The sequence below is a fragment of the Lingula anatina genome, chromosome 8 (genome assembly GCF_051362555.1).
Source record: "Lingula anatina isolate TDL-2025a chromosome 8, LinAna3.0, whole genome shotgun sequence".
Lineage (NCBI taxonomy): Eukaryota > Metazoa > Brachiopoda > Lingulata > Lingulida > Lingulidae > Lingula > Lingula anatina.
Genome location: NC_141774.1, coordinates 1,176,398 through 1,200,105, shown reverse-complemented (window position 1 = coordinate 1,200,105; position 23,708 = coordinate 1,176,398). Strand labels below are relative to the sequence as shown.

Sequence of the window (23,708 nt, the reverse complement as noted above, 5' to 3'; positions counted from 1 at the left end):
AAATAAGGCACAGGGGTGTTGTTAAGTGCTGGTAAGTAACCATGGATGTGTATCTTCACCACTGACTGCCACCTGCGGCTCTCTGGCCGAAAGTGCTGCCCTCTGTCTTATAGCTTTGAAATTATTACTGTCTATATTGATGATGATATCCAAAGACTAGCCAATGCTCCCTACCCCTCTCTCTCTCTCTCTCTCTCTCACTCTCTCGCTCTCTCTCTCTGTTGGTCTTCTCATTTTCTGGAAAACCAAGACTTCGATTGTCTAAAATACGTTGTACATGCATATGATATATATGCTCCGGACAGTTGAGCACTCTGCAATACACTCACGCTTATTATATATGCACATTTAAAATAAATAAATAAATAATACAAGAAACATGTATCAACCCCGACTCCATACACACACACACACACACACACACACACACACACACACGGTGAGTCACGTACAAGGCATTGTTTGTGATATGTGCATCTTTTGCTGACTTCGTTTTATACCTCTGCATCATCAAGTGATTTATAGAATGTTTATTTTCTTTCTTCAGTCGCCCATTGCCACGATTTACAGCGACTGTCTCCGGCAGTTGACAAAAGCACAAGGAATCGCTTAATTCTCGCTAGTATACTGTGCCTTATTTTCACCGTCGCCGAAATCATTGGTAAGTAGTCAGGACTGTTCACATTTGGCTCACTTTGGACCGTAAATTAGACCAACTGTCTGCGTCGGCTCCTAGATGGACGTGTTGTTGAATTACGTATACATTGAAGTATGATATTTTAAAACGAATGGTTTGTATTTACCACTTAAAAACTTTAATTAAACAAATCAATGTTTTGCCTTCATTATCACAGTAGCACAAATTTAATACTGGTGACATATACATGATGATAATAGTTACTGAAAGATATACTTTCATGAAATAATATATATGGAAGGTTGTTTCAATAGATTGCTGGAAGAATTCAATAATGTTTGCTTCAAGAGTATCTCTTTCTAATTATTCAGATCATACCAATAGTGATTTCTTCTGATGCTGTCAAAGTTTCTGTAAACTTGTTTCTCTCCAAAAGGTGGCGCTGTGGCCGGAAGTCTCGCTATCATGACAGACGCCTCCCACATGTTAACAGACTTTGCCAGCTTCATGATTAGCTTGTTCTCTCTCTATATGGCTTCCAAGCCGGCCACAAAAAAGATGAGCTTCGGATGGCACAGAGCAGGTACGTTTATCTGTATGACGTCAAATTGAAAAAAAAATTGACGTCACTTAAGTGTTTATGACGTCACACTGATCTTTATGAGGTCATTTTGGTTAGTATGGCGTTACATCGCTTCATTGCAATTTCGGTGTGGCACGAATGGTAGTCCGCCAGAAACCGCAGTACGTCCCCCTATTATTTTGTACAGAGATGCATGTTTCGTTCGTCCCATGTATCGAGCCCAATACTTTCGGCTAACCCTATCATGAACGAAACATGCGGAACCCCAGAATGCCATTCATTTGGGCTATCTTCCCTGTCCCCATTTCATTGATATATCGTCATTAATTTGTTTGAATGCGCCTTTTGTGTCTGAACTTCTCCAGCTGCTTCATGTATGATGATGGCTTGTTGGTTTTCTTGTGTGACCTGACGCCCCGAAGGCCTTATTAATGTGGAGAATAACCCTTTTTTATCAATAGCATTAAATGAAATTATCTCCATTACATATTATCTGTTCTTGTAAAATGTAAACGTTAAACAACTTTGTCTTGCAGAGGTGATGGGGGCCATGGTGTCTGTGTTGTTAATCTGGATCCTGACTGGAGTGTTGGTGTACATGGCGATCCTCAGGGTCATCCACATGGACTACGAAATAGACGCCAAGATTATGTTAATCACCGCCGGGATAGGCGTAGGCATCAATATACTGTAAGTAGCTGGGATTATATTGCAAGTTATCCCCTGGTAAAGACGGGTAGGAAAGTCGGATATAATGATAATGACCGTAAAAGGGTTATAACAGCGAAGAGTTAATACGGGAATTGATCTTTAAAAAGCAACAATGTTATTTCATTGTACCAAAATATTGTGAATCCTTTATCCTATATCATATCATTTATCATACTAATTTTCATATTATATATCTCTAGGCTGGGAATGACCCTTCATCCCCACTCTCACTCCCACGGTGGAGGGAGCCACGGCCACTCCCACGGGCCGCTAGCGCCACCACCGGATGTAGAGTCTCCCCTCTCAGACGGATATGACGCAAAATCCACTTCCGAGTTAGTCCCGCACTCAAAGGAAAATGGCCACGGACACGGTCATAGCCATAGCAACGGTGATCACGGTCATAGTCATGGTGATCACGAGAGTGACAGTGGTCATAGTCATGACAACCACTCGTCGGAGAGTGACCACGGACACGGGCACGGGCACGGAGGAAAGCAAGAAAATTTAAATATACGTGCAGCGTTCGTGCACGTATTAGGGGACTTATTTCAAAGCGTTGGAGTATTAATAGCCGCCTATATTATTTATTATAAGGTAACAGTTTATCCATAGGAGCCCTACGTAATATTTTAGCCATATTTACAGAAAAATAGAATGTGGTAATTAACACAGTCAGACAAAACATCTGGCTGTTGTTCATGTGTTACCATGGTGGATTTTATCATATATAATAGTTCTTGTATTAGTAAGTACTATTTAACTCTAGTTATAAGTTCAATAATGTTGTTCACCTATGTTCACAATTGTCGCTTGAGGCTGATTCGAGGTGCTGAAGGAAATCACGGCAATTCTGTTTAGTAGTTGGCGAATTTGCTTTTGAAGCACTCCCAATTCAATTGACACTGTTTGGTATTTATATTTTACACGTCCGTTTTCTGTAAATTGGCTTTTTTTTATTTCATTTTAGCCTGAGTGGAAAATAGTGGATCCTATATGCACGTTCGTGTTTTCCATATTGGTTCTTATCACCACGGTAACCGTGTTGAGGGACGCGCTGAATGTGCTGATGGAAGGTAAGCACAATCGTCACAACCAGGCATCTCAACTACCGCAATCTCTGTTGCTTGATTCATTTCTTCGACAGTAATTGACTGTTACTGTGACATAAATTAAAATGCATTTATTAATAAAATATCAGAGTATGATTTGCACAGATCAATACATATCATGGTTCAATTCCGCAGCATTATATTTTCACAACGGTTGCAGTAAGTTCGTAAAATAAATTTATCATCGCAGGAAAAAGAAATGCCTACTTTTGCATCCATTGTGTCCCTTTTGGCCTTGTGTTAAGAGCATTTTTAACTTGAAATTAATGACACAAATTTTATGGATTTATTTTTTGGCAATCTTGAGGGGCGTGCCTCTCGCCTAACAATCGAGTCTGAGGATGATCTCGCCTTTGCCAAGTTCTATGACATTGATACACCAAATATACAGTATATTTTGTCTGTTTCAGCCACTCCGCGGCATATGAATTTCAATCAAATAAAGCACAAATTCTTAGAAATCCCCGGAGTGAAGAAGGTGCATAATCTCAGGCTGTGGTCGCTAACGACACACAAGTTAGCTTTATCGGTACACTTAGCAATAGGTGAGTCTCTCTCTCTCTCTCTCTCTCTCTCTCTCTCTCTCTCTCTCACACATACACACACAAGGACAAGTGCGCCTTTTTAAAAACATCAAAACTTGCTTAGCACCCTTCAAAACCTTAATCGCTCTCCCCACGTGTCAGAGAATGATACAAATATCTATTCTTTCGTCTGTGAGAACGATCTTCATGTGATACCTTTTACGAGAAATGAAGATAGTAGGGGTTGTTGGTTTTAACGGCAGATTCCCTAAATTTACAAAAGCAATTGACTAACATTTATCGTATCTTATTGCAGATTTAGATCTCACGGATTACGAGATCGTTTTAAGAGATGCAACCGAAATCGTCAATGACCTTGGAATTCACGAACCAACGATTCAAATAGAGGCACTTCACGTTGATATGTCAGACTGCGAACGCTGCATGGACCCCGTGTCAGACTAAGGTGCAACCTGCATTTAGAAATAAGAGCCCCTTCTTTGTTTCAGTGTGACCCCCATGTGAATAAATTGGCCCCTTCTTTGGAGATAGCGGGGTCGGGATACAATCGCTGAAACCATGGCTTTTGCTACGAAAGGTTTTTAAGTGAATCAACATAAACCTGGATTCAGGAAGCAAAAGAGCTCTGTGTAGACAGAGGGAAGGATTTTCATTTGAAAATTTGGATTTTGTTTTAAAGTGTTGAACCTATTTGTGATGACGCACAAGCTGTGTATCATGTTGATTGATCTTGTATCAATGAGGATAACGTTACAGGGCGATTGATTGAAGGTGTTTTTCATCGCTGTTAATTTGAACAGTTTATTGTTCATTGCTACTTATTCAAAAACAATGGCTGGCACGTATACCAAACACACTGCTGGCTTCATACGTGATAGATGGCCGGATGAAATCGGATGATTCGTAGATATCTGACCACATTTAATACAAATATCAAGTGAACATCGCATCGACAATTGTCACCAAAATGGGGTTAGAAAGTCGGGTCACTTAAAGGATAAAAATCTGGTGGACAGAACATGCGCATTGCGGAACTTTTTTCCTGGAATGTGTTTCAGGGCAATATTCAGAAATGAAAAAAAAATCTGAAACACAGGTTTTGCTTAAAAGGCATGGAGGCCAGTAACAAGAAATCTCTCTGTATGACAAGGTGTGCAAGAAGCACCAGGCAGTATTTTTATTTTTATTTTATTTTATTTTATTTATTATTATTGTTTTTTTTTTTGTGACATTAAACAAAATATGGGTAAGGTTATGATCTCCATGGCAAATATGTTAAGGAACAACGTAAAGGCCCATTTGAGCTCAAGGCTTGTCTGATCAAAACAAAGTGATGACTGAATGAAACAAGTGATATATGTGATATGATCTACCTGGATGTCATCGTGCACTGAAATTGGCGGTTTCATTTGATAACATATTAACTGTATGTAGAGACCCCCATTTTAAGGGAAATATTATGATAAAACGGGGTTTTATTAATTTATTTCTTTTTTAAATATCAAATACAGACAGACACAAAATGTTCAGTGTCTCTCACAAGTTTACAGCTTTAGAATCTGAATACAAACTCTATGGTGTTTTTTTAGATCATATTTTAACAGGCTCCAAGATCTTAAATAATGTCTTCCAATCTAAGGCGCTAGATCTGTCTTACAGGTATACTGTATATCAGGATGCAAATAGACTACGTTTAACCAATAATAGTATTACCTTTTGTTTTGTTTGAAGTAGTATGTGTTTGGTACTCGTGTATTTAGAAGTAAACGCGATCAATTCACTGAATCGTGGTTAGTCGCAAATTATACGTTTGAGTTTTGTCTCAGTTAAAACTGTGAATAAATATTGTGAATAGTTGTTTTCATATGTAAGTTCTGCTCTCTCTCTCTCTCTCTCTCTCTCTCTCTCTCTCTCTCTCAGTGTTTGAATCGTAATCAGTTCGTGAAGTTCTTAAAAGATTCGTGAGATTCGTGAGATTCGTGGTCTGTGTGAAATAGGGGCATAAGAATGGATGTCCGGGTCCAATATTTATACAGGTTAGGGTTAGTTGGAGTATTGGGATTAGTATATGGGACTAATGTCACCTGTGCAAAGTAATGGAGAACGGACTACGGTTCCTAGCGGACTTCCATTACTATTACACCGGTGTAACGTGACAGAGAGCCCCCCATGATAGATAGTCCGCTTCCCATTCATTTGCACAGGTAAGCCTCGATCTAGATTTTGACCCACTTAGGTCAGGCTAACCCTAACTATTATAATTATATGGAGGGCGGACTTTCTGTTACATGAACCCTCAATTTCGTTACATCGACATTGCTGTGAAATTGCGGTTTATGAATTGACTGCCACTATGATGTTACTAAAGCTGAACAACCAAAACTTTTGTCTGCCAGAGACAATAAAAAATAAGTATTATTGAGGAAAGTACATTAACGCTTTTTTTTTTTTTTTTTTTTTTTTTTTTTTTTTTTTTTTTTTGATAATTGATGGTTTGTTATTGTCAAAAGTTCAGGACAATATTCCTTTATCAATTTCATTCACTCAACAGATTGATAAAGCAATTTCATCATGATTCAATATGAAAGAGACATGATGCAAAAATCTACAAAAAAAGCATTTCATCGACAAACTATTCAAATATCTTTCTATTAAAGCTTTATTTGCGCTATGCAGGACAAAAAGGTCAAAGAAAGGTGGAAAAAGTAATACAAAAATAGAAAAAGAAAAGAAAGGAAATATCTCTCCTTAAATCTTTAAATAGAGAGGAAGACAAACAGTAATATGCGTATTTCAATGACGGACTGTGGAATTGTAGCACCTGTGTGATTTTTCTGACACAGAATGAATAGCAGCGGAAGTGTCAAAACATGGAATGTCAATACAGTATATTTACCAAGCAATTGACAGAACACAGCTAAAACACACGTGTTTTTGTTTCTCCCCCAGACCTGTATGGCGTGTATCATAAACAAACACCACAATACATACGTTTAGACCGAAGAAAAGCCATTAATGTTCAAAAGAACGGCGTACAGAGCGTTCTAAAGGAAAGCCGTGGAGCGGCGGACATCAGCTGATCGATACCATTGCAAAAACAGCGGATGCAAATGTCGCTTAATTAAATCATCTATTATCTCCCTACCTGTGTTGCCATGGTAACACCGCGAGACAGACTACAATGCGCTGATATATTTTCTCAAAGAGGGCGAGAGACGCTGATAACCAATCAGTGACAAGATGGCCGCTCAAAGCAGTAAGTAGAATGCTTTATCTAACCACACTGCGCTAAATCGGTGTTAGAATACCACTTAAACGAGATATCTTTTGAAAGAAAAACAACGTACAACATCGGGTACTAAGTCTTAAAATGAAATCGTGTGGATAAGGCAATTAAGATACAGTTAAAAGGAAACCGTATTGCTCTTAGCCAGGGGCTTTGGGTTCGCAAACCCCGTATCATGATAAATAGTGGTGTTTTGATACAGTGTACCAGATCTGGCGTGGTCTTCATTGTATATTTATTATTGTCTGTTGATTTACACAGGTAGTTCTGTCTGCATCCGGTTTCATAAACGTTTTTTTTTTTTTTTTTTACATTGTTCTGTCTGTTGCTTGTTGGCCATCATGTGAAATAGAACTACGAGATAAATACATCAGAATACAGTTCTGTTCTGTGTACATTGGTTGACTGTGTAGAAAAGACGCCAGCGTGATTGTACCTTTACATCGTGCAGATTATCAATATCCTCTTTGATGTTATATTAGACCATATCCTGCTTCATCAGGTCAAGGACAAAATTATAATATTAATTATCATTATTATCATTATTATTATTGTGAGAATTTTGCTAAACAACGCCCGCCCTTCCAAATATTATTAGATTACTAGCGTGATTTCCACCGATCAGAACTCTGTCATGTAGATGTAAAATGTTAGCTGTGGTCTAAGGCAGCGTTCAGCATGGCAAAATAACATTGTTATTTGCTGAATACACCGGCTCTGATTTCATTTCCGCACTAGATAGATCACTGTATAAATGCACATAGTTCATCATATACATGCTGAATTGAATGTGTCACTGTATATATGTACAGAACTGAATTGCCAGTGTCCCTGTATAAATATGCACAGTGAGTAGCTCACATATGCAGAATTTAACTATCAGTGCCACTGTATATGCACAGAGAGTAGCAAATCATAATATGCCGATCTGTATTGTCAGCGTACTCTCCGTCTCTGTGTGACAGTGACAACAGCCATGCTCTTTGTTACCCTCTACCAGGGCGAGTGATAGATTTTTTACAGATATTCACAGATATGTAAGTTCAGCCCTAAATGACCATCTATCTAGCTAGAGACATATCTGTGAATATCTGTAAAAAAATCTATCACTCGCCCTGGTAGAGGGTAGCTCTTTGTCATGCTAGAGGAAGTAATACAGTAGGCCTACATCAGTTTAGTCAATCCTATTCAGACATCGTCTCCAAAACACGACTCAATGCATCTACAGAGCAATAACGTGAATGCTGTCGAATTATTGATCTGTGTGATTGCTATTAAAGCGGATAGATGGAATCATGAGCTAGCATTGCGTGTCAGAGAGCTCGGCGTGCTCGGGTCGACTTTCCGCTCGGTTATTAATTAGCCAAGTGGGTGCACGGCGGGAAATATTAATTTGGACCACTTGAAACTTTCTATAAATGAATGGTTCCACTGGCCCACAAAATTGGCACATTTCATCACGCAAAACCGACGAATACTGCTCGACGGATAACAACTATTGGACTCAACATGATGCCGGGGAACTTTATCTGTCCGTTAATAGAAACAGACTTAACGGCGGCCGCGCGTCTACAGAAACCTAACCTAGCGTGCGTGAGTTTCTTTATTAATAGATGAATGCATTGTTTCTTGCAGATGCTTAAGGTCAAAAACACATTTCACTATGGCAACTATCACGCGCCTCTGTGTAGTTCTGAAATAATAATAATAATAATAAGATCATAAATTACGTTATAAAAAAATCTTCTATAGCTATGCCCCCAAAAGACCCGTTACACACCATCAACAACAGATCTTTTTTTAACGCTACCATAACGTTACCATAATGTTACCATAACGTTACCATAATGTTACCATAACGTTACCATAATTTTCGGATTATATACATATGATGGTAACGTTATAATTACGTCCTTTGTTTGCTGGATTGAGGCTCTTTTACAACTAACGTAAAAAGGTACATTTGAGTATCATATATGGAATCTATTATACGCACGACATGGAGCGTTTGAAATCACCCTTTTTCTAGCGTATAAAAATCAACGTATAAAGCAGCGTATGAAATTATTTGAGAAAATATCGAAGCATTTTTCTAGCTCTGAGTATGCAAACGTATAACGTTTGTCTGCGTACTCGAAACCTTTAAGACGTACTGAATATGTTAAGTCAAACGATTCCCTTGGGTTTATCTGCGCATGGGCTATTATTTTTCATATGTTAGTGCTATGAGCTAAGTGTGACAGTGCATGAACATAACACATAGATTAGCTACGATGCTTTTAGTGACCTCAGGTTCTGTTAGGCTCCATTCAGAATAGAGGACTAACTAGTCCGCGGGTCAAATATGGCCGACCCAGTTCAATACTTCCCCGCAGGATATCTATTCAGTGTCTATTAGCGGATTACACAGCAAGCTTTGTAGTGGGTCGCCATATTTGACCCTCGGACTAATTAGTCCTTTCTTCTGAATGGGACCTTAGAAAGGTAACACGCTGACAATTGGGCCTGTGATGACGTAAGACCACAGAGAGGGTTTCTATTACCAGTCACATCTACCGACAGCTTTTAATGCCATGAAGATATTGACAGATGCTTCAAAAAGACTTTTAAAAGTATGGACTTAATTTTTATGGGTATTCCTAAAGAAAAGGCACATAGTGGCAAAATAACAATTATGTGATGTAAAATCTGTAGAAACGTTGATTCAATACAAAAGTGAATTCAGCCTGGGAAATTATCAAGCAGTTATCCAGAGAATTAATCCATTATCCATTTAAATCATAAAACATCGTGTGCAATACTTTATTGGGCCTTTACCTTTAATTTTTTCACATATCAATTTATCAATATGATACCACGGTCATCAACTTGAACTTTCCTCTCCGTTTTTATAAAGATTTAAGCGACAAACCACAACGAACGTTAGCAGGTGACAATATGATCCTGTTATTCGCTGGTTTCAAATGGGACATTAAAATGTTGTATTTAGGTTGATACCTGTTGATGTGACGATCTTCATTTCTTTTGCCAGTCACCTTCCCCAACAGCTTTGGACAGGCCGAGGGATTGAACAAATAAAAACACTGTAAACTAGAAGAAATAATTAACGAAAATAAAACAACACAACAAATACTTATTTCAAAGTGATACTAAGTTAGAACTGGGCTACAGTAGCCAGTGCATGGAGCCAACAGTTTCAATGATTCATCACATGAATTTCTCTTTTTTGATCTGCCTATTACATAAGCAACCCGACAATTCAACAGCACACATCTACAATTACTGACATCTGAGTCAAACAACAGAATTCCCGTGCAGATGTGCTCAGAATGTTGACTTAAAAACGAGGGCGTAAAATCCGTCGGTGTATCCATCACTTTATATACACGTAATTCAATCAACTGGAAATATTATTTTCAAAGTTCTTTCAAGATTTTCTACAAACTAAAAGGTAGTCTGAGCAGATGTCAGTGTCACTTGCTCCTCACCTGTAGGTTCCGTGCTGCGACAGGTGACTTGTCCTCTGTCAAATATATGATCACAGCAACAGCAGAAATCAACTGCAAAAACAACCTCAGATAAGATATAAACTTAAGAAATTCTTTTTCATTTTAATCAATAAATTAATGAATAGATTTATGGCTTTATCAGTTCGTTGATTTATTTATTTATTTATTTATTTATTTATTTATTGCGTGTTATTTTAACCCGACAAGGACGTGGCAGGAAATGTCAGTTGTCTCTGATGCGGTATATGTACAATGGTGTTTATTTGATAAACGAGCGACATGGGACCGAACACATGCCTCTCGGAGAGGATCAATAGTCCCATTTCTTTCCTCGATTGCGTCAATTTTAGATAGTTCAGGGACTCTACGCAAATATACACAATCGAGGATTCACAAAATGAAAACCACAAAATTTTATTTTATTCATTTAATTGATTTTTCAAGGCATAATAAAAATGAAGTATTATATATTATTTAGTATACACATTGTTTTACCTTGCATACATAAGAACTGAATGAATGGAACAAAAAAAATCATTTATTTGGCTTATAACCCGCATGTCCTCAAAGCCGTTAACTCCAAATTGATGCCGACATATGTGAGGCCTGCGCCACTGAGACAACAAATTCTCCGATTTCCATCACGTTTTAATGGCTTGTTTTCCTGACTGCACGAAATATTCTCTTCAACCGCGGGGTAACATCTATCTTTTCCATCCATACAAATCACTTCCATCAAATGGACATACAGTAGACAGCGAAGTGTACTTTCTGGACAAATTAGGTTGTATTGGTGGACATCCGTTGGAAGGCATCTTGTCCACGCTGGAGCCACGCCAGGGACGCTGGCTGCCTCCATGTCACCAATGAAGTCTAAACTGGCTCTGATGTTCCAAGTTGTGTTACAAAATTCACCACGCTAGGTGCTGGCGTTGCAATGGAAAGGTATGCTGGAAACAAGAAGAACAGGACCACGCTGTAGACGCGCCGTACTTGCCACGCACAGCGGTTCACCACATGCATCATTAAGCATTGCCAAAGGGAAACTTGGTGACAAATCTTGATTGATAACGCACGAGTGCGTGTTCAACTTGTTCAAAATGCACGACATGACATGTGTGGATTGTTGATCAAGAAATTTGAAAATGATACAAGTTTTTGAAAAGGAAATCACGTCCATGAACTTTTCTTGGTAATAGTTCTTCAACAGGTACTGTTTATACTTTACCACGGTCCGTTCCCAAGGAAACCACGGATAATGTGATCGGTGGCAGTTACCTATGTCTCTATGCAGTGTACTACACAAATGTTATCTGCATTATCTGTACGGATAAAATATCATCACCGGAATGCAGTTAACAAAGCAGAGTTTGGTGAAGTTTTGCAAAGAGTTAATCATATTGCTTTGTACTGCCGTCGTCCTGTTTTATAGTTAAACAATAACATTCAGCACATGCAACAGTGTGACGCCATGAGTAGGTGACATGTTGTAAAGTATACTTTAAAAAGAGCTGAATGCAACCCTGCAGTAGGCACGAGACACGTGTATCCACCTTACGTCACGTGTCAAGCACCGGTAAAGGTCAATCTGAAATTGAATGACGAGAAAACAGCGGAAGGAATTATCACGGAACTTGTGTAACAACACGTGAAGTTAGCGGTCTGTGCTTGAATGGGGCACGCTTGTTAACGTGAAGCACTTCCCACCCTCCTCTTAATTTTTTATGACTTACACAACGTGAATCTTCTCGTAAATGACTTAACTTGGTAAATCTTGCAATGTAAGGACTCATTTGTGCTGTTACCCTTATGATAACGGACAGCGTGTTGGTATTCATTTCTGACGGCAGTCTGTCAAACTGAAAATCATTATTTCATCGAGATTCTGCAAGTTTGACCTTCAAAACGTTTATTCCTGTAGACATATGAAAGAAGACGATATACCGTGCTCATGTTATAAAACTGTCAACATAGCGGGAGTGAATTTAAAGCACTGCGCCTGATAACTTTTCTGCGGCACATCACGTGACAGACCGTCATCAGGGTGGGAGGATTCCTCCAAAGTACAAAAAAGAAACACAAGAAAACTTACTCTAGCCTTGACGTGACCATTTAGATTGACTGGGAAATTCAGAAATCGAAGCAGTGGAGGAGCCCATGTCTGTTTTTTGATATCCCTCGTGACAAACTGACAAAGATGGCGACCTAGGGACTAAAACACCATTTTAATCGGGCTTTGCCCATATTCAAAATTTGGTTAAGTCATTTAACAGAGGGCAATATAGAAGGGGTTTCGCTTTGTGGTCGCTCGTGCAGAGTTTTTTCTACAAAGACACATTGTGACGTTATGTGGCGCAATATGACGTCATTATGAGTTGGAGAACCGGAAGTGCCAGTTTCAAGGAGGACAAGGTCCAATATCAGAGCCTTTGTGGTTTTAACGAAACCGTGGAACTAACACACTATACAGACATTGTGTTAGAGATAGGTAACCAGTCTTAGATCGCATTCACAACGAGTTGAGCCATGGCTTTACAAATCCTGGAACTAAATATGGCGGACGTTCATGAAAGAAAAACCGCCTAATCTTTTAATAGTCTCTCCGCCTCTCACACACCTCCCCATGTGTCGTCCCAATGGAGTCGAGATTTAATGACTGTACCCCCGCAGGGACGACGCATGGGGAGGCGTGTGAGAGGCGGAGAGACTATTAAAAGATTAGGCGGTTTTTCTTTCATGTACGTCCGCCATATTTAGTTCCAGGATTTGTAAAGCCATGGCTCAACTCGTTGTGAATGCGATCTTAGAGTTTTGAAACAGTGCATGTACTTAAGCACACAGAGGAATGGCCTAGTTATTTTCTTGAAATGCGAGTCTTCCATAGACTTTTACATGAGGGAATAAGAGCGCCAGGTCTGCCAAAGATCTTCACCGACTCTTGGACCCATAAGATATGTTTGTTTATGCCTAAAGATAATGAAACAAGCTTCACTTTTTGTATTTAAGCCGAAGCTCATTGGGAATGACCTATAAAACCCATCTTATACGCATATTGTAACCATTTATTATCATCCAGAAACCGAAAATGAGTCTTTTTCTGCATCTTATTATTCAATAATTCATATATTTTTGTGCTTATTTAGAACAATGAAAAAACCATCGCAAATTTGAAATATCGGCGTTTATATGTTTTACGTTTCAATGCATAAACATGGGTAACTCAAAGCTTTAATCGTCAGTTTAATACCTTTCTATTTTGAGGGGGGACAGCAATCGGTATGGGGCGTAACTTGAACAAGACTTAATCACGAAAATTGGCCGCATTTACATTGTATAACCTACAATCACTTGCCGTCATTTTCGTTTAAATGTTTGTTTTTTTTTCTTTGGGGGTTATGAACCCGTTCTTACAGATTTCCAATAAACAAAGACATTTTTTTTTTTGCTTTATCAACAATAAAATCTCAACTAAGACAGTTGAATAAAACCTCAACTAAGAAAAATCGCTAGTGTCATTAAATCGGCGTTAAAACGTGGGTGCTCAGGTCAAAGAGAAATTTGAGAAACCAATTTTTCATTTTTTACCCCAAAATCGCAATTATGACATCACCCGTAAGATGACATATCTATATATATATACATGTTAATATGTGTAAATGTTTATGTCACTGAACACCGAAGATTTATTTATTACCCAAAAGTATGTATATAAGGCAGTAAATAAGGAGTTTGGGGCGAAGGGTGACAATATCCTAAATAGGTATTTTATTAATTTTCTATAAAACATTTTTGCTAAATTTGTTTCATTTCAGTAACTTACATTTGAAGATATTTATACTTTAACCGTAAACAGCAGAAATATTAAAATATAATATGCTCTGTAAGAAATAAATTATTAGCTTCATTGTCTACTATGTACCCCAGAACCAAAATGTAACAAGGTTACATTAAAAAAATATCATACGACCAATTTTAAGTTTCACTTAAAGCATGCACTTAGATAGGCCTACGTTAAAACTTGACAAAAATTGATTTATAAAATACAAATTATTTGAAATCGTTTCAAATTTATTGATATAATATGGCGTCTCCTTCACCCCTTTCAGGCGGAAACACTTCAACAGGTCGCACAATCCCGAAGGTCACGGTGACCTCGGCCGCCAGCGTGGACAATTCCACCGTGTCAGCGACCCAGCTCAACAACAGCGATATACTGCAGCCATCCAGCGCGGAGAAACCTAGGAAGATTGTCTGTGGAATCATCACCACCATAACTCTCGCGGTAACTTTCGTGGGATTTACAGTTCTCGCGAGAAGAACGTTTGTGTTGTATACGACATTCCAGGCACCGTTTTTCTTGACCTACTTTTGCAGCATCTGGCCAATCATAATGTTTCCTGTGTGCGTTGTTGCCAAATGGTTGCGAACGAGGGGGAAGTTGCCCATTTCTTCTTCTTGGAGGTAGGTACTCTGGGCGATGAAAAAAAAAAATCAGATTTAGTCTTTCGAAATCACTCGGGCATTTCTCCATGTGTTATTTCATATTATTTGTTCATGTCATACTATCTTTTTTATTTAGTACTTAGCATGTGCATGTATACCACCCAAGTGATTTCCCGTTTATATGTAAGTGATTGCCCAAATAGTAGTCTTTTTACTATGGTGTCTTATTTTTTACGATACAAATTGGCATATCAATTTCTGATTCATATCCGATTTCTGATTCTGATCAGATTCATATTAAAATTAATTTTTACGTTTGATGCCGTACAGTACCTTATCTCACCGTACATCTCTGTCGTCAGCCATAATTTCCCATAATTTAATGTTCTTATGTAACGCGGTTTATGAGAGCATCCATAAACCTCAGAATTTTAGAAGGGTTGTAGGCCGAAAAATTGTGTGGAGCCAACCTTAACTTCGAGAATGTTATTTGAACCGCTAAAATTTCAGCATAAATAAGCGTCGGAGGGAAATCTGATAGACCCACCCCTGCGACTGTGCTATGACGTGGTTGAAAGGTCGGGGGTGGAGGGGGATCCCCTCCCCCATGTTTGCCCCCGCCTCCGCTTACTAATATCAAATATATAAATGTTAAGGAAGAGGGGACTTGATTTGGGGATTGGTTTGTCTCGAAAGACTACCGTGTTTGTATTCCATTGAGCGCCATATCACTTTTAGAAAGGATATATCTATTCAAAACTCTCATTCACGACAGGAAATATCATATTGATGTTAATTGAATCGACAGGTTACATAATTGATTTTTTTATGTAAACAATGCATTAAGTATCTCTGCATCGTGACTGACTGAGGTGACTGAGTCGATCCCTGTTTTTAGATATCTTTCTTTAAAGAGTTTCTATTTGGCATTTTACAAAGCTGGGAAGGTTAGGGTCGGACTCTCTCTCATGGGAGAATCGTTACACAGGCACAAACACTGGGAAGGAAACCGCGCGAGCAAACAGGTATTTGTTAAAAAAAAAAACGTCAAATCCACTCACACCCAGTGACTGCTGTTACACTGGTGATTGAAGCAGTCAGAAATGGATAACAGAAAAATGGCCATGACGAACGGTTCACCACGCATTAATACATTTTATCTCAAGGCGTCAGTTCTTCACTAGGGACAAATCAGCCCCGACGTGGCCATGACTTAATAAAGAGATGCAGGCAATGTTATCGATTCGGTTATAGTCAGTACATGTTTGATTTGATTCCAGCATTTCTGTGTCTACTCTGTCACCTGTGTCTGACTCAGTGACTCAGGTTATTGTAAATGGGGGGAGGGGGGGGTAAAGTTTTTGGATCGCTCGGAAAATATAAACTAGTGGACGCGGGGACAGTTTTACTGTAATGTGCTAGCAAAGTGGTAAATCGGTTGATTTCCTCACTTCAGTTCTTATGTATCTATATTAGGTATGGGAGACGGGGATACCGCTGGTGATAGGTGCGGGGGCACGTGGCCCGCTGTGTAAACCTCTACCCCCACCCCCAAATCCCACCCAAGACCTGAGTGAGACACTGAGTTGGGCTGGTTCCTTGTTTGTACTGTTTATTCTCCATCTGGAATCACATATCCCTCTACATTAGTTCATCTTTGGGATCGGTTCAGACGTAACGCAACGATGTTCCCAGTTCCTGTTATCGGAGGTTGTTGTTATGTTTCACTGCCCGGAGCTACCCCTCCCCCCCTCACCACACCCACACCCACCACACCCACGCCCCACCCCAACAGCCCGTACTGTGTGCCCAGTATCTCAAACATCTGCTGCAACATAGCTCCAGCAGTTCAATGTAAGTTCAGCCACCTCAACAGAAAATGAGGCATTTTAAAAGGAAATATCCTCCGTCTAATGCTTTTCAGTCTGTTTAATCTCCTCTTGACTTGAAACGCTACAGCAGAATTATCGATCGCGATTCAGTCGAACATCCAACTGTGTTTACTCTATACCTGGTCACCGTGAAGTGTTTTTAATTACTGACATTGTAGCTGAACTATCGTTCTGGCTTGTATAAAATCAAAGTCTGGGATGTGCGTCAGAAACGTGTATGTTTTCACTGGGGATTGGTTTAATGTTGTGATATTTGTTACTTCATTATTTTTTATTGCAAAGATAGCATTGCTTTCACTACTTGATGCCTGTAGTCTTTGCAGGTGGACATTTTTAGAATTGTTTCATTATTTTATCTTTAGTTTATTCTGTTTATTTTTTTAATTTCTACTACTATTATTATCATTATTTTGTTATTATAATTATATTTATTTATTTATTTATTTATTTATTTATTTATTTATTGCTGTGATGATGTTATAATAAGACATAGCTATTGAACAAGATTTCATAAAATAGCGAATTCCAAAACAGGAAGCTCATGAGCCAGATGTTTTCCTGGATAACTCTTATTTATATGTACTGGCAAGAATGATATTAAAACCAACAATTAGATACTGCGAAATTTCTGTTTCATTGTGATAGTTTTTTCTATATAAAAAGTCTTGGAATGGAACGTAAAACATTGATTTAAAGAAGGGAAACCCACTCATGTGTCGCAGCTGTTCTCGCTATCACACTTAATTTAGATCAAGATAAATAGCATAAGAATGAAATAAGGGAGATATCGATTACACAGTAACAAAGAAAGTCAAACAATCTACCTCAGAAACAAAAATATTTGTCTTGCAGATATTATATTGACATTTCTCTGTGTGTTTGATATCTGGTGCTTTTCATTGAACATGTAAGTACCACTGCTCTTCTCTACAAAAACAAACAATCATGGCACTGGTAGGGCAACTTTTTGTTTAAATATAGATCCGGATTTCCTGTATGCTTTAAGGTATTTTAAATTTTGGAGTAATGAGTTTATATGTTCAGGTAGTTTATTTAAAGATTTGTTTATTTATTTATTAATTCATTCGTGAATTTATACTATGCAGGTGGCATAAAGTTGTTTTCGACTGGCACGATACCTACCGTACGTTATTTATTTATTTATTTATTTATTTATTTATTTATTTATTTATTCACATGTTCCAGGGAATAAAACGCTGTTTTCAGCGAACACGACAGCACTGTCCTCCGATTACGTTGTTTACTTATTAATTTATTAATTAATTAATTTATTTATTTATTTCAGAGAATATAAAGCTGTTTTCAGCGAACACGACACCTACCGTCCTCTGAGTATCATCTGTAAGTGTGTTGCCTTCAGCTTCCTGTGGGTTGGACCATGGTACATGTTTATACGCGCGTTAGGCATGATCTCGGTGCTGGATGTGGTCATCTTATCGGCTACATACCCCTGTTTTATGTATCTGTTCTCATGGACGCTGCTCTGCAACACATTCATAGCCTTCAGGGTAAGTTATTATTATTTATTTATTATTTTTTTTTTGGGGGGGGGGGTCTTTTCTTTGTACATGATTAAGGTTTAACAGTTTCTTTCTTACCTTCAATAAAGGCACAATCTGTATTCGTTTTCATTATAATGATTATTTATTCGAATATTTGTAAATGCATTTACAACGGCTCTTGCCACAGTATTTTGCTTTCTTTTGCTAGTAACTTTATTGTTATTATTTAATAGTTTTACAATCAGCATTATTATTATTATTATTATTATTATTATTATTATTATTATTATTATTATTATTATTATTATTATTCCAGATAGTGGCTATCCTCATCTCGGTGACGGGTGTGGTCATCATGGTCCATGGGAGTCCGGAGGGGTTTGACCACGCCTCTCTCTGGACCTGGGGGGCCGCCATGGCCGCAGTGTCCGCCATGGCCGGAGCATTTCAAAAGGTAATGGTCGCGTTACTGAGCGAGTGGAATACCACTATGTAATATAACGAGCACTTTTTATCTTCGGCTGGGAGAGTTTATAATCTAAAGCTTCATATCAAGTGGAATTTACAATAATAAGTGACGGAACTTAGTTTTTTTAACTTAAGTTTAGGTTTAAAAAGTCAAAATGAACTCGACAAGGACTAACCAACATTGACAAAATGACCTAGTGGAAATGGTGCTTACGGAGAATGTTTTTGAAATGTCTCTAATCACCTTTTTCTATGTTTGTCCGTAATTTCTTGTGACAATTTGGCATAAAAAATTACATTTCAATATAGATACAAACATATCAGTAGGTTGACTTGGTGTTATTTGACCGTGTGAACTGCGCCGTGTAATATCCATACACTTTACCCCAGGTGCTAATTAGAAAATGGATCGGAGAAATATCCTGGGGGCAGTTGGCGCTGTTCAAGTCCGCCGTTGGTGAGTGTTCCCAGACGCACACACGGTTATTAAAGCCAGCAAACACACACGATAATTGCATTAATCATTAAAACGAGTAGTATTTCTGTAATGTTCGTTTAGATGACAAGCAGCCTATTTTTAGATGAAGCACCGTTGTTGGCTGCCTACAAATCATAATCATCATTCCAAGGACGTAATGAAACTATACATCACATTGCATGATGGTGACTTATTTAAATGTTTCTATAAGCAAACAAATACAAAAACCTGTTTAAACAAAAAATAATAATGTATTTCACTGTCTAATAACCATATATATTTTATATCCACTTAATACAAACCAGATAATCAGCTACGTCACATCGTTTCCTCGTTAAGAACTACGAACAATATGATTTTGTTTTCCAGCGCTGTTCTGTCTCCTGCTCTCCCTCCCCATATATCTGGTGCTCTACTTTACGGGGGCCGAGACCATGGATTGGACACAAGTGCCATGGTCATACATCTCCGGGGCCGCCATATTTCTATTAGGTTAGTGAAAGTGGTTAATGTGAAATTTCCATCCATATGCACGTTTTCATTTCAAATGGTATGACGCGATATAATATACCTATATTTGAGCCAATACCTGCTACAGAAAGAAGGTATCCTACATTTTGCCTGGCAGTGTTCCATACTCTGCCATATTACTTGGTTCCGACTCGTATCAGTCCCTCTAAGGCTAAAACCATTTTGATAATGGACAAAGCATGTATCAAAGCACACCAAGCAGAACCCTATCAGGTGCACAGTGTTCAGGTTGATTGAGATGACGCTTAAATGGCTTGGATTTATGTTCTGCTAACACTAAATGCCAATGAGATAAAGTCAATATCAGTAGCGTAGGACGTAATCGTTTTTTTTACGGTACCGTATCTTTACAGGGGTTTATGGCAGTTGTTGTCACTTGGTCTTGACGAGTTTGAGGTATTCCGTCGCAAAATTTTGCGTTGATTATTTTCAACTTTACATAAATAGACACAGTAGAATTGTTTGGTTCAGGGTTGTTGTGTATATTCTTATAGTATAGGCAACCAGTTGTGGGGGATTGTAGGGTCTAATTGTGTTAGTTGTGACAATGTTTCTTTGGATGTCGACGCGGTAGTGTGGTAGCTGAACAATAGTCATCTTTGACTTATAAGAACATGCAAGGTAAATTAGTGTATGTATTTCTAATATTGGACGTGAACACATTAAGTTAACACTCCTTTTTTATCTTTCAAGGTTTTCAAGTGATCATAGAGTTTGCCGAAGCCGTGACCTATGAAGTATTCGTACCGCTTGGCTTGCTGCTGGCCATTCCTATGTGTGCAGGTAGCCCCCTCTCCCTCTCTCTCTCTCTCTCTCTCTCTCTCTCTCTCTCTGAATTGTAGTATTGTTCACAGATTATGGATGTGTAACTCCAATATGTTTATGCACCTCACATACTAAAGCTCATCTAAATATAAATTGCCATTAATGCTAGATAACATTGTGATGAATTGCCCTTGTATTCAATTAGTATGTACGAAGTTGACATTTGTACATTAAGAAATAAATGAGCAGGGCCCATTTGGCAACCATTCTCCTTGGTGTTGCGTGCCTTTAAATAATGTTGCCATGGTGTTACTTTACAGTTGCCGAAGAGCTGTGGTCGTTCCCTGTCTTCAACAGCATGGAGATCGCCGCCACCATATTGATCATCATGGGGTTCTTCATGGTCATCATCCCAGAAAACATCCACACCAAGATCAGCAAGCTCATCAAGGCAAAACACGAGGAGCACCGGAAGCGACCCGAGCGACCTTTGTCACGTGGGGCGAGGTCGTCGCCGCAGATGGTTCGATGATTGGCATTTGTAACTAAGGAGACAGCGCTCATTTAATTTTAGTGGATTTCAAGATGACATATAACTGTCTTTTCAATACACAGAGATCGCTCTCTTGACGAGTGGGGTTATTGACGCCATGGACAATAGAAGTGTCACCCCTTCTGAACCAATACTTAGGGGGGAGATAAATAACTGTTGAATGATATGCTCCTGGTATCATTTTATTCACATCAAATTTCACACAAAGACCAACAATACAATTCCATGTTGCAGCGGTTTTATACTCATTTTTCACATTATAAGTAGACCAGGCTTTAAAACTACCTGTACTCAAGATCTACCTACTTTGATTACTGTGATTCAGGGGGTGACACTTCTATTGTTCATTGTGTGTAGTCTTTTGATGAAGTCGTCCAATTACGTATTACATCAGAGATACCGAGATTCGAACAATATGACGTCATGTTATATTCAATATATCCGCCAAGGAGGGCACATTTTGCCTTTGTTACAGCGTAACTCACGCAGTTATGTACATTTGATACACGTTTTAAGATAGATCGGAAATTGACTTGCTAAAAGTTATAAATATTTTCGTTTTGATCCGTTGATTAATTAATTAATCATGAAAAAATATTAAATTAATAATAAGCATTGGCTAATTGATAATGGTAATTAACTAATAATTCAGGCGGTGTGAACCCCCCGAATGCTTTTCTAGTTTACTGCATTATATTATACACAGTTGATATATAATTTTCCACTTCATAAATATCTCTAAACTCTTGAGAACATTTTTCTGTAATAGTTGTTATATTTACCCTGAGTAATACAAAAATGTATACAATTTTAGAACATTCACAGTGGTGACATAACGTCGGCGTTTGTATGCGCCTTCATTTGAAACAACACGAAGAATACATATTTAATTCTGAATTTTCACGCATGGAAATCGATATTTTGTAATTTTTAGTTTCCACTATACAGTTATGTGTGGAAATGACGCCAAAAGAGTCTGCAGACAAACCGGTGCTTTTGCTAATGTTTTCATACTTGACAATATAGTGAATATTTTCCAATTAAACTACGCATGATAATTTAGGCAACAGTTCCAATGAAGCTACATTTATATGCCAGACTTTAAACTCTTCAATACTTTTTCTTACTTTCATGACTAACAGATATCAAGACATGTTTTGGGTTTTCTTTACTAGCATATGGATATAAACATCATACCATACTGTAGCAGTTTTACCAGTACATCTCATTCTTTTATAACAGAGGAAGCACCCCCCGTCTTCAAATGATCTATTAAGGCAAGAAACACTCCGGAAGTCGAATAAATGTATTCCACGAAGTATTTAAGCTTGGAATTTAATGGAGAAGTGGCACACGTTGTGATAATGAAAGTATTTCCTACTTTTCCACGCCAAAGATGATGTGCACTGATGTTTGATGTACTGTAGTAGCAAAATGTATCAGATCACACCAAATGAACTATGATCAAGCTTTAAGACATTAGGCATGGTGAGGTGCAGGAATTGTATGTCGACGACGCTGGTTATTATACCCTCAAGCGCTGCGTCCACAAATACTTATCTGGCAACTACAGCGTTTCTTAATCCAGGTCTAGAAATGGTGACCAATAAAAATCGTTGTAGATTGCCAACGGCCAGTTTGCACGCCATGTAAAGTGGTGTCCACTTGTTGGTCAGTGTTGTGGACACCAATATAAATAAAATCTTGGATTATATATTACATCTTTCTATTAGGTCTTTATAGATGCATCAGTATAATAACAAATTTACTTTTTAAAGATCTATACGGTGATTTGATGACTATTTTCTCATGTGAACTCTGTTACGTTATTACATTTCAAACACTTTGAACCTCATCGTGTGCTCTAGCTCCACAGTGCCGCTTGGTGATTCCACAAGGTATGCTTTGCTTTTCATTATTGTTACAAAAAAAAAAACTTGAATAAATATATCTTGCTAAAAAGTTGTTTTTCTTCTGTTAACACTGTACGCGTGTACAGACCTGTTTGTTCTCGTGGGAAGTCACGTGTTAGACTGACGTCATATACCAGTCCTTGGTTGTAGCAGCACGCCAGTAGAGTTAAGACTTACACCACATTTCCATAGATTTTTAGATCGATCTATCCCTGTGGGGAGTCTCACTAGATTACTGTCAGCTTAGCCGGCTTAAGCGTCTGTCCCACCCACTAAAAGCTGTAAGGGGGTAATTAACTATGGTGCCCGCTCGGCTGACTGCAATTTAGTGTGAACCCCCAGGGAGTTAGGTCGATCTAAATCTTAATATTTAGATCGATCTAAATCTCTGGGAAAGCACCCACACACTGTATACTGTTACCAAGGCTTATGTCGGATTGCCTGCGAATGTTGGGGGCAGCTAGTACTGGTCACGTCTCGTCTAGTTATATAACAGTGTTTGGTAATGGCAGAAAATGGCAACAAAGTAATTGCATGAAACCTACGTAACCTTCACATAATTACGTAAACGTCGCTTTCTAGACAGGAAACTACTGAAAATGCAGGAAAACTTGTCCACTTTAGCAAGATTACAGCTATTCAATTAAAACCGTTCAGTTTTAAATCAAATTAATTTGTGAAGCAATTCAATTAAAACTGTTCAGTTTTAAATCAAATTAATTTGTGAAGTAACTTTTTTACTCACGCAGACTAAAACCG

At 38.3% G+C, this 23,708-nt stretch overlaps 2 protein-coding genes across 7 annotated transcripts in view; both read left to right on the top strand.

Annotated features, from left to right (window-relative positions):
- LOC106159290 (proton-coupled zinc antiporter SLC30A2) overlaps positions 1-5,452 on the top strand; it is a 39,758-nt gene extending 34,306 nt beyond the window's left edge. For all 6 annotated transcript variants that reach the window (XM_087018861.1, XM_087018860.1, XM_087018862.1 and 3 more), the window contains 7 exons: positions 548-661; positions 1,074-1,220; positions 1,757-1,910; positions 2,132-2,528; positions 2,902-3,007; positions 3,454-3,588; positions 3,884-5,452. In XM_087018861.1, the coding sequence (XP_086874987.1) occupies positions 548-661; positions 1,074-1,220; positions 1,757-1,910; positions 2,132-2,528; positions 2,902-3,007; positions 3,454-3,588; positions 3,884-4,032 (1,202 nt within the window). In that variant the 3' untranslated portion in view covers positions 4,033-5,452. The remainder of the gene's footprint in view (positions 1-547; positions 662-1,073; positions 1,221-1,756; positions 1,911-2,131; positions 2,529-2,901; positions 3,008-3,453; positions 3,589-3,883) is intronic.
- Positions 5,453-6,256: 804 nt separating this feature from the next.
- LOC106179698 (solute carrier family 35 member F3-like) lies at positions 6,257-22,998 on the top strand. Its single transcript, XM_087018866.1, has 8 exons — positions 6,257-6,844; positions 14,490-14,844; positions 18,025-18,247; positions 18,558-18,695; positions 19,100-19,166; positions 19,557-19,679; positions 20,412-20,501; positions 20,804-22,998. The coding sequence occupies exons 1-8, from the start codon at positions 6,829-6,831 to the stop codon at positions 21,013-21,015; spliced, it is 1,224 nt and encodes a 407-aa protein (XP_086874992.1). The 5' UTR covers positions 6,257-6,828; the 3' UTR covers positions 21,016-22,998.
- The last annotated feature ends 710 nt before the right edge of the window (positions 22,999-23,708 follow it).

What these genes read in the sequence shown, in the direction of transcription:
- LOC106179698 (XM_087018866.1), top strand. An exon ending in TGGCCGGAGCATTTCAAAAG is followed by an intron (nt 18,696 to 19,099) that starts GTAATGGTCGCG and finishes ACTTTACCCCAG; the next exon opens with GTGCTAATTAGAAAATGGAT. An exon ending in GGCCGCCATATTTCTATTAG is followed by an intron (nt 19,680 to 20,411) that starts GTTAGTGAAAGT and finishes TTATCTTTCAAG; the next exon opens with GTTTTCAAGTGATCATAGAG.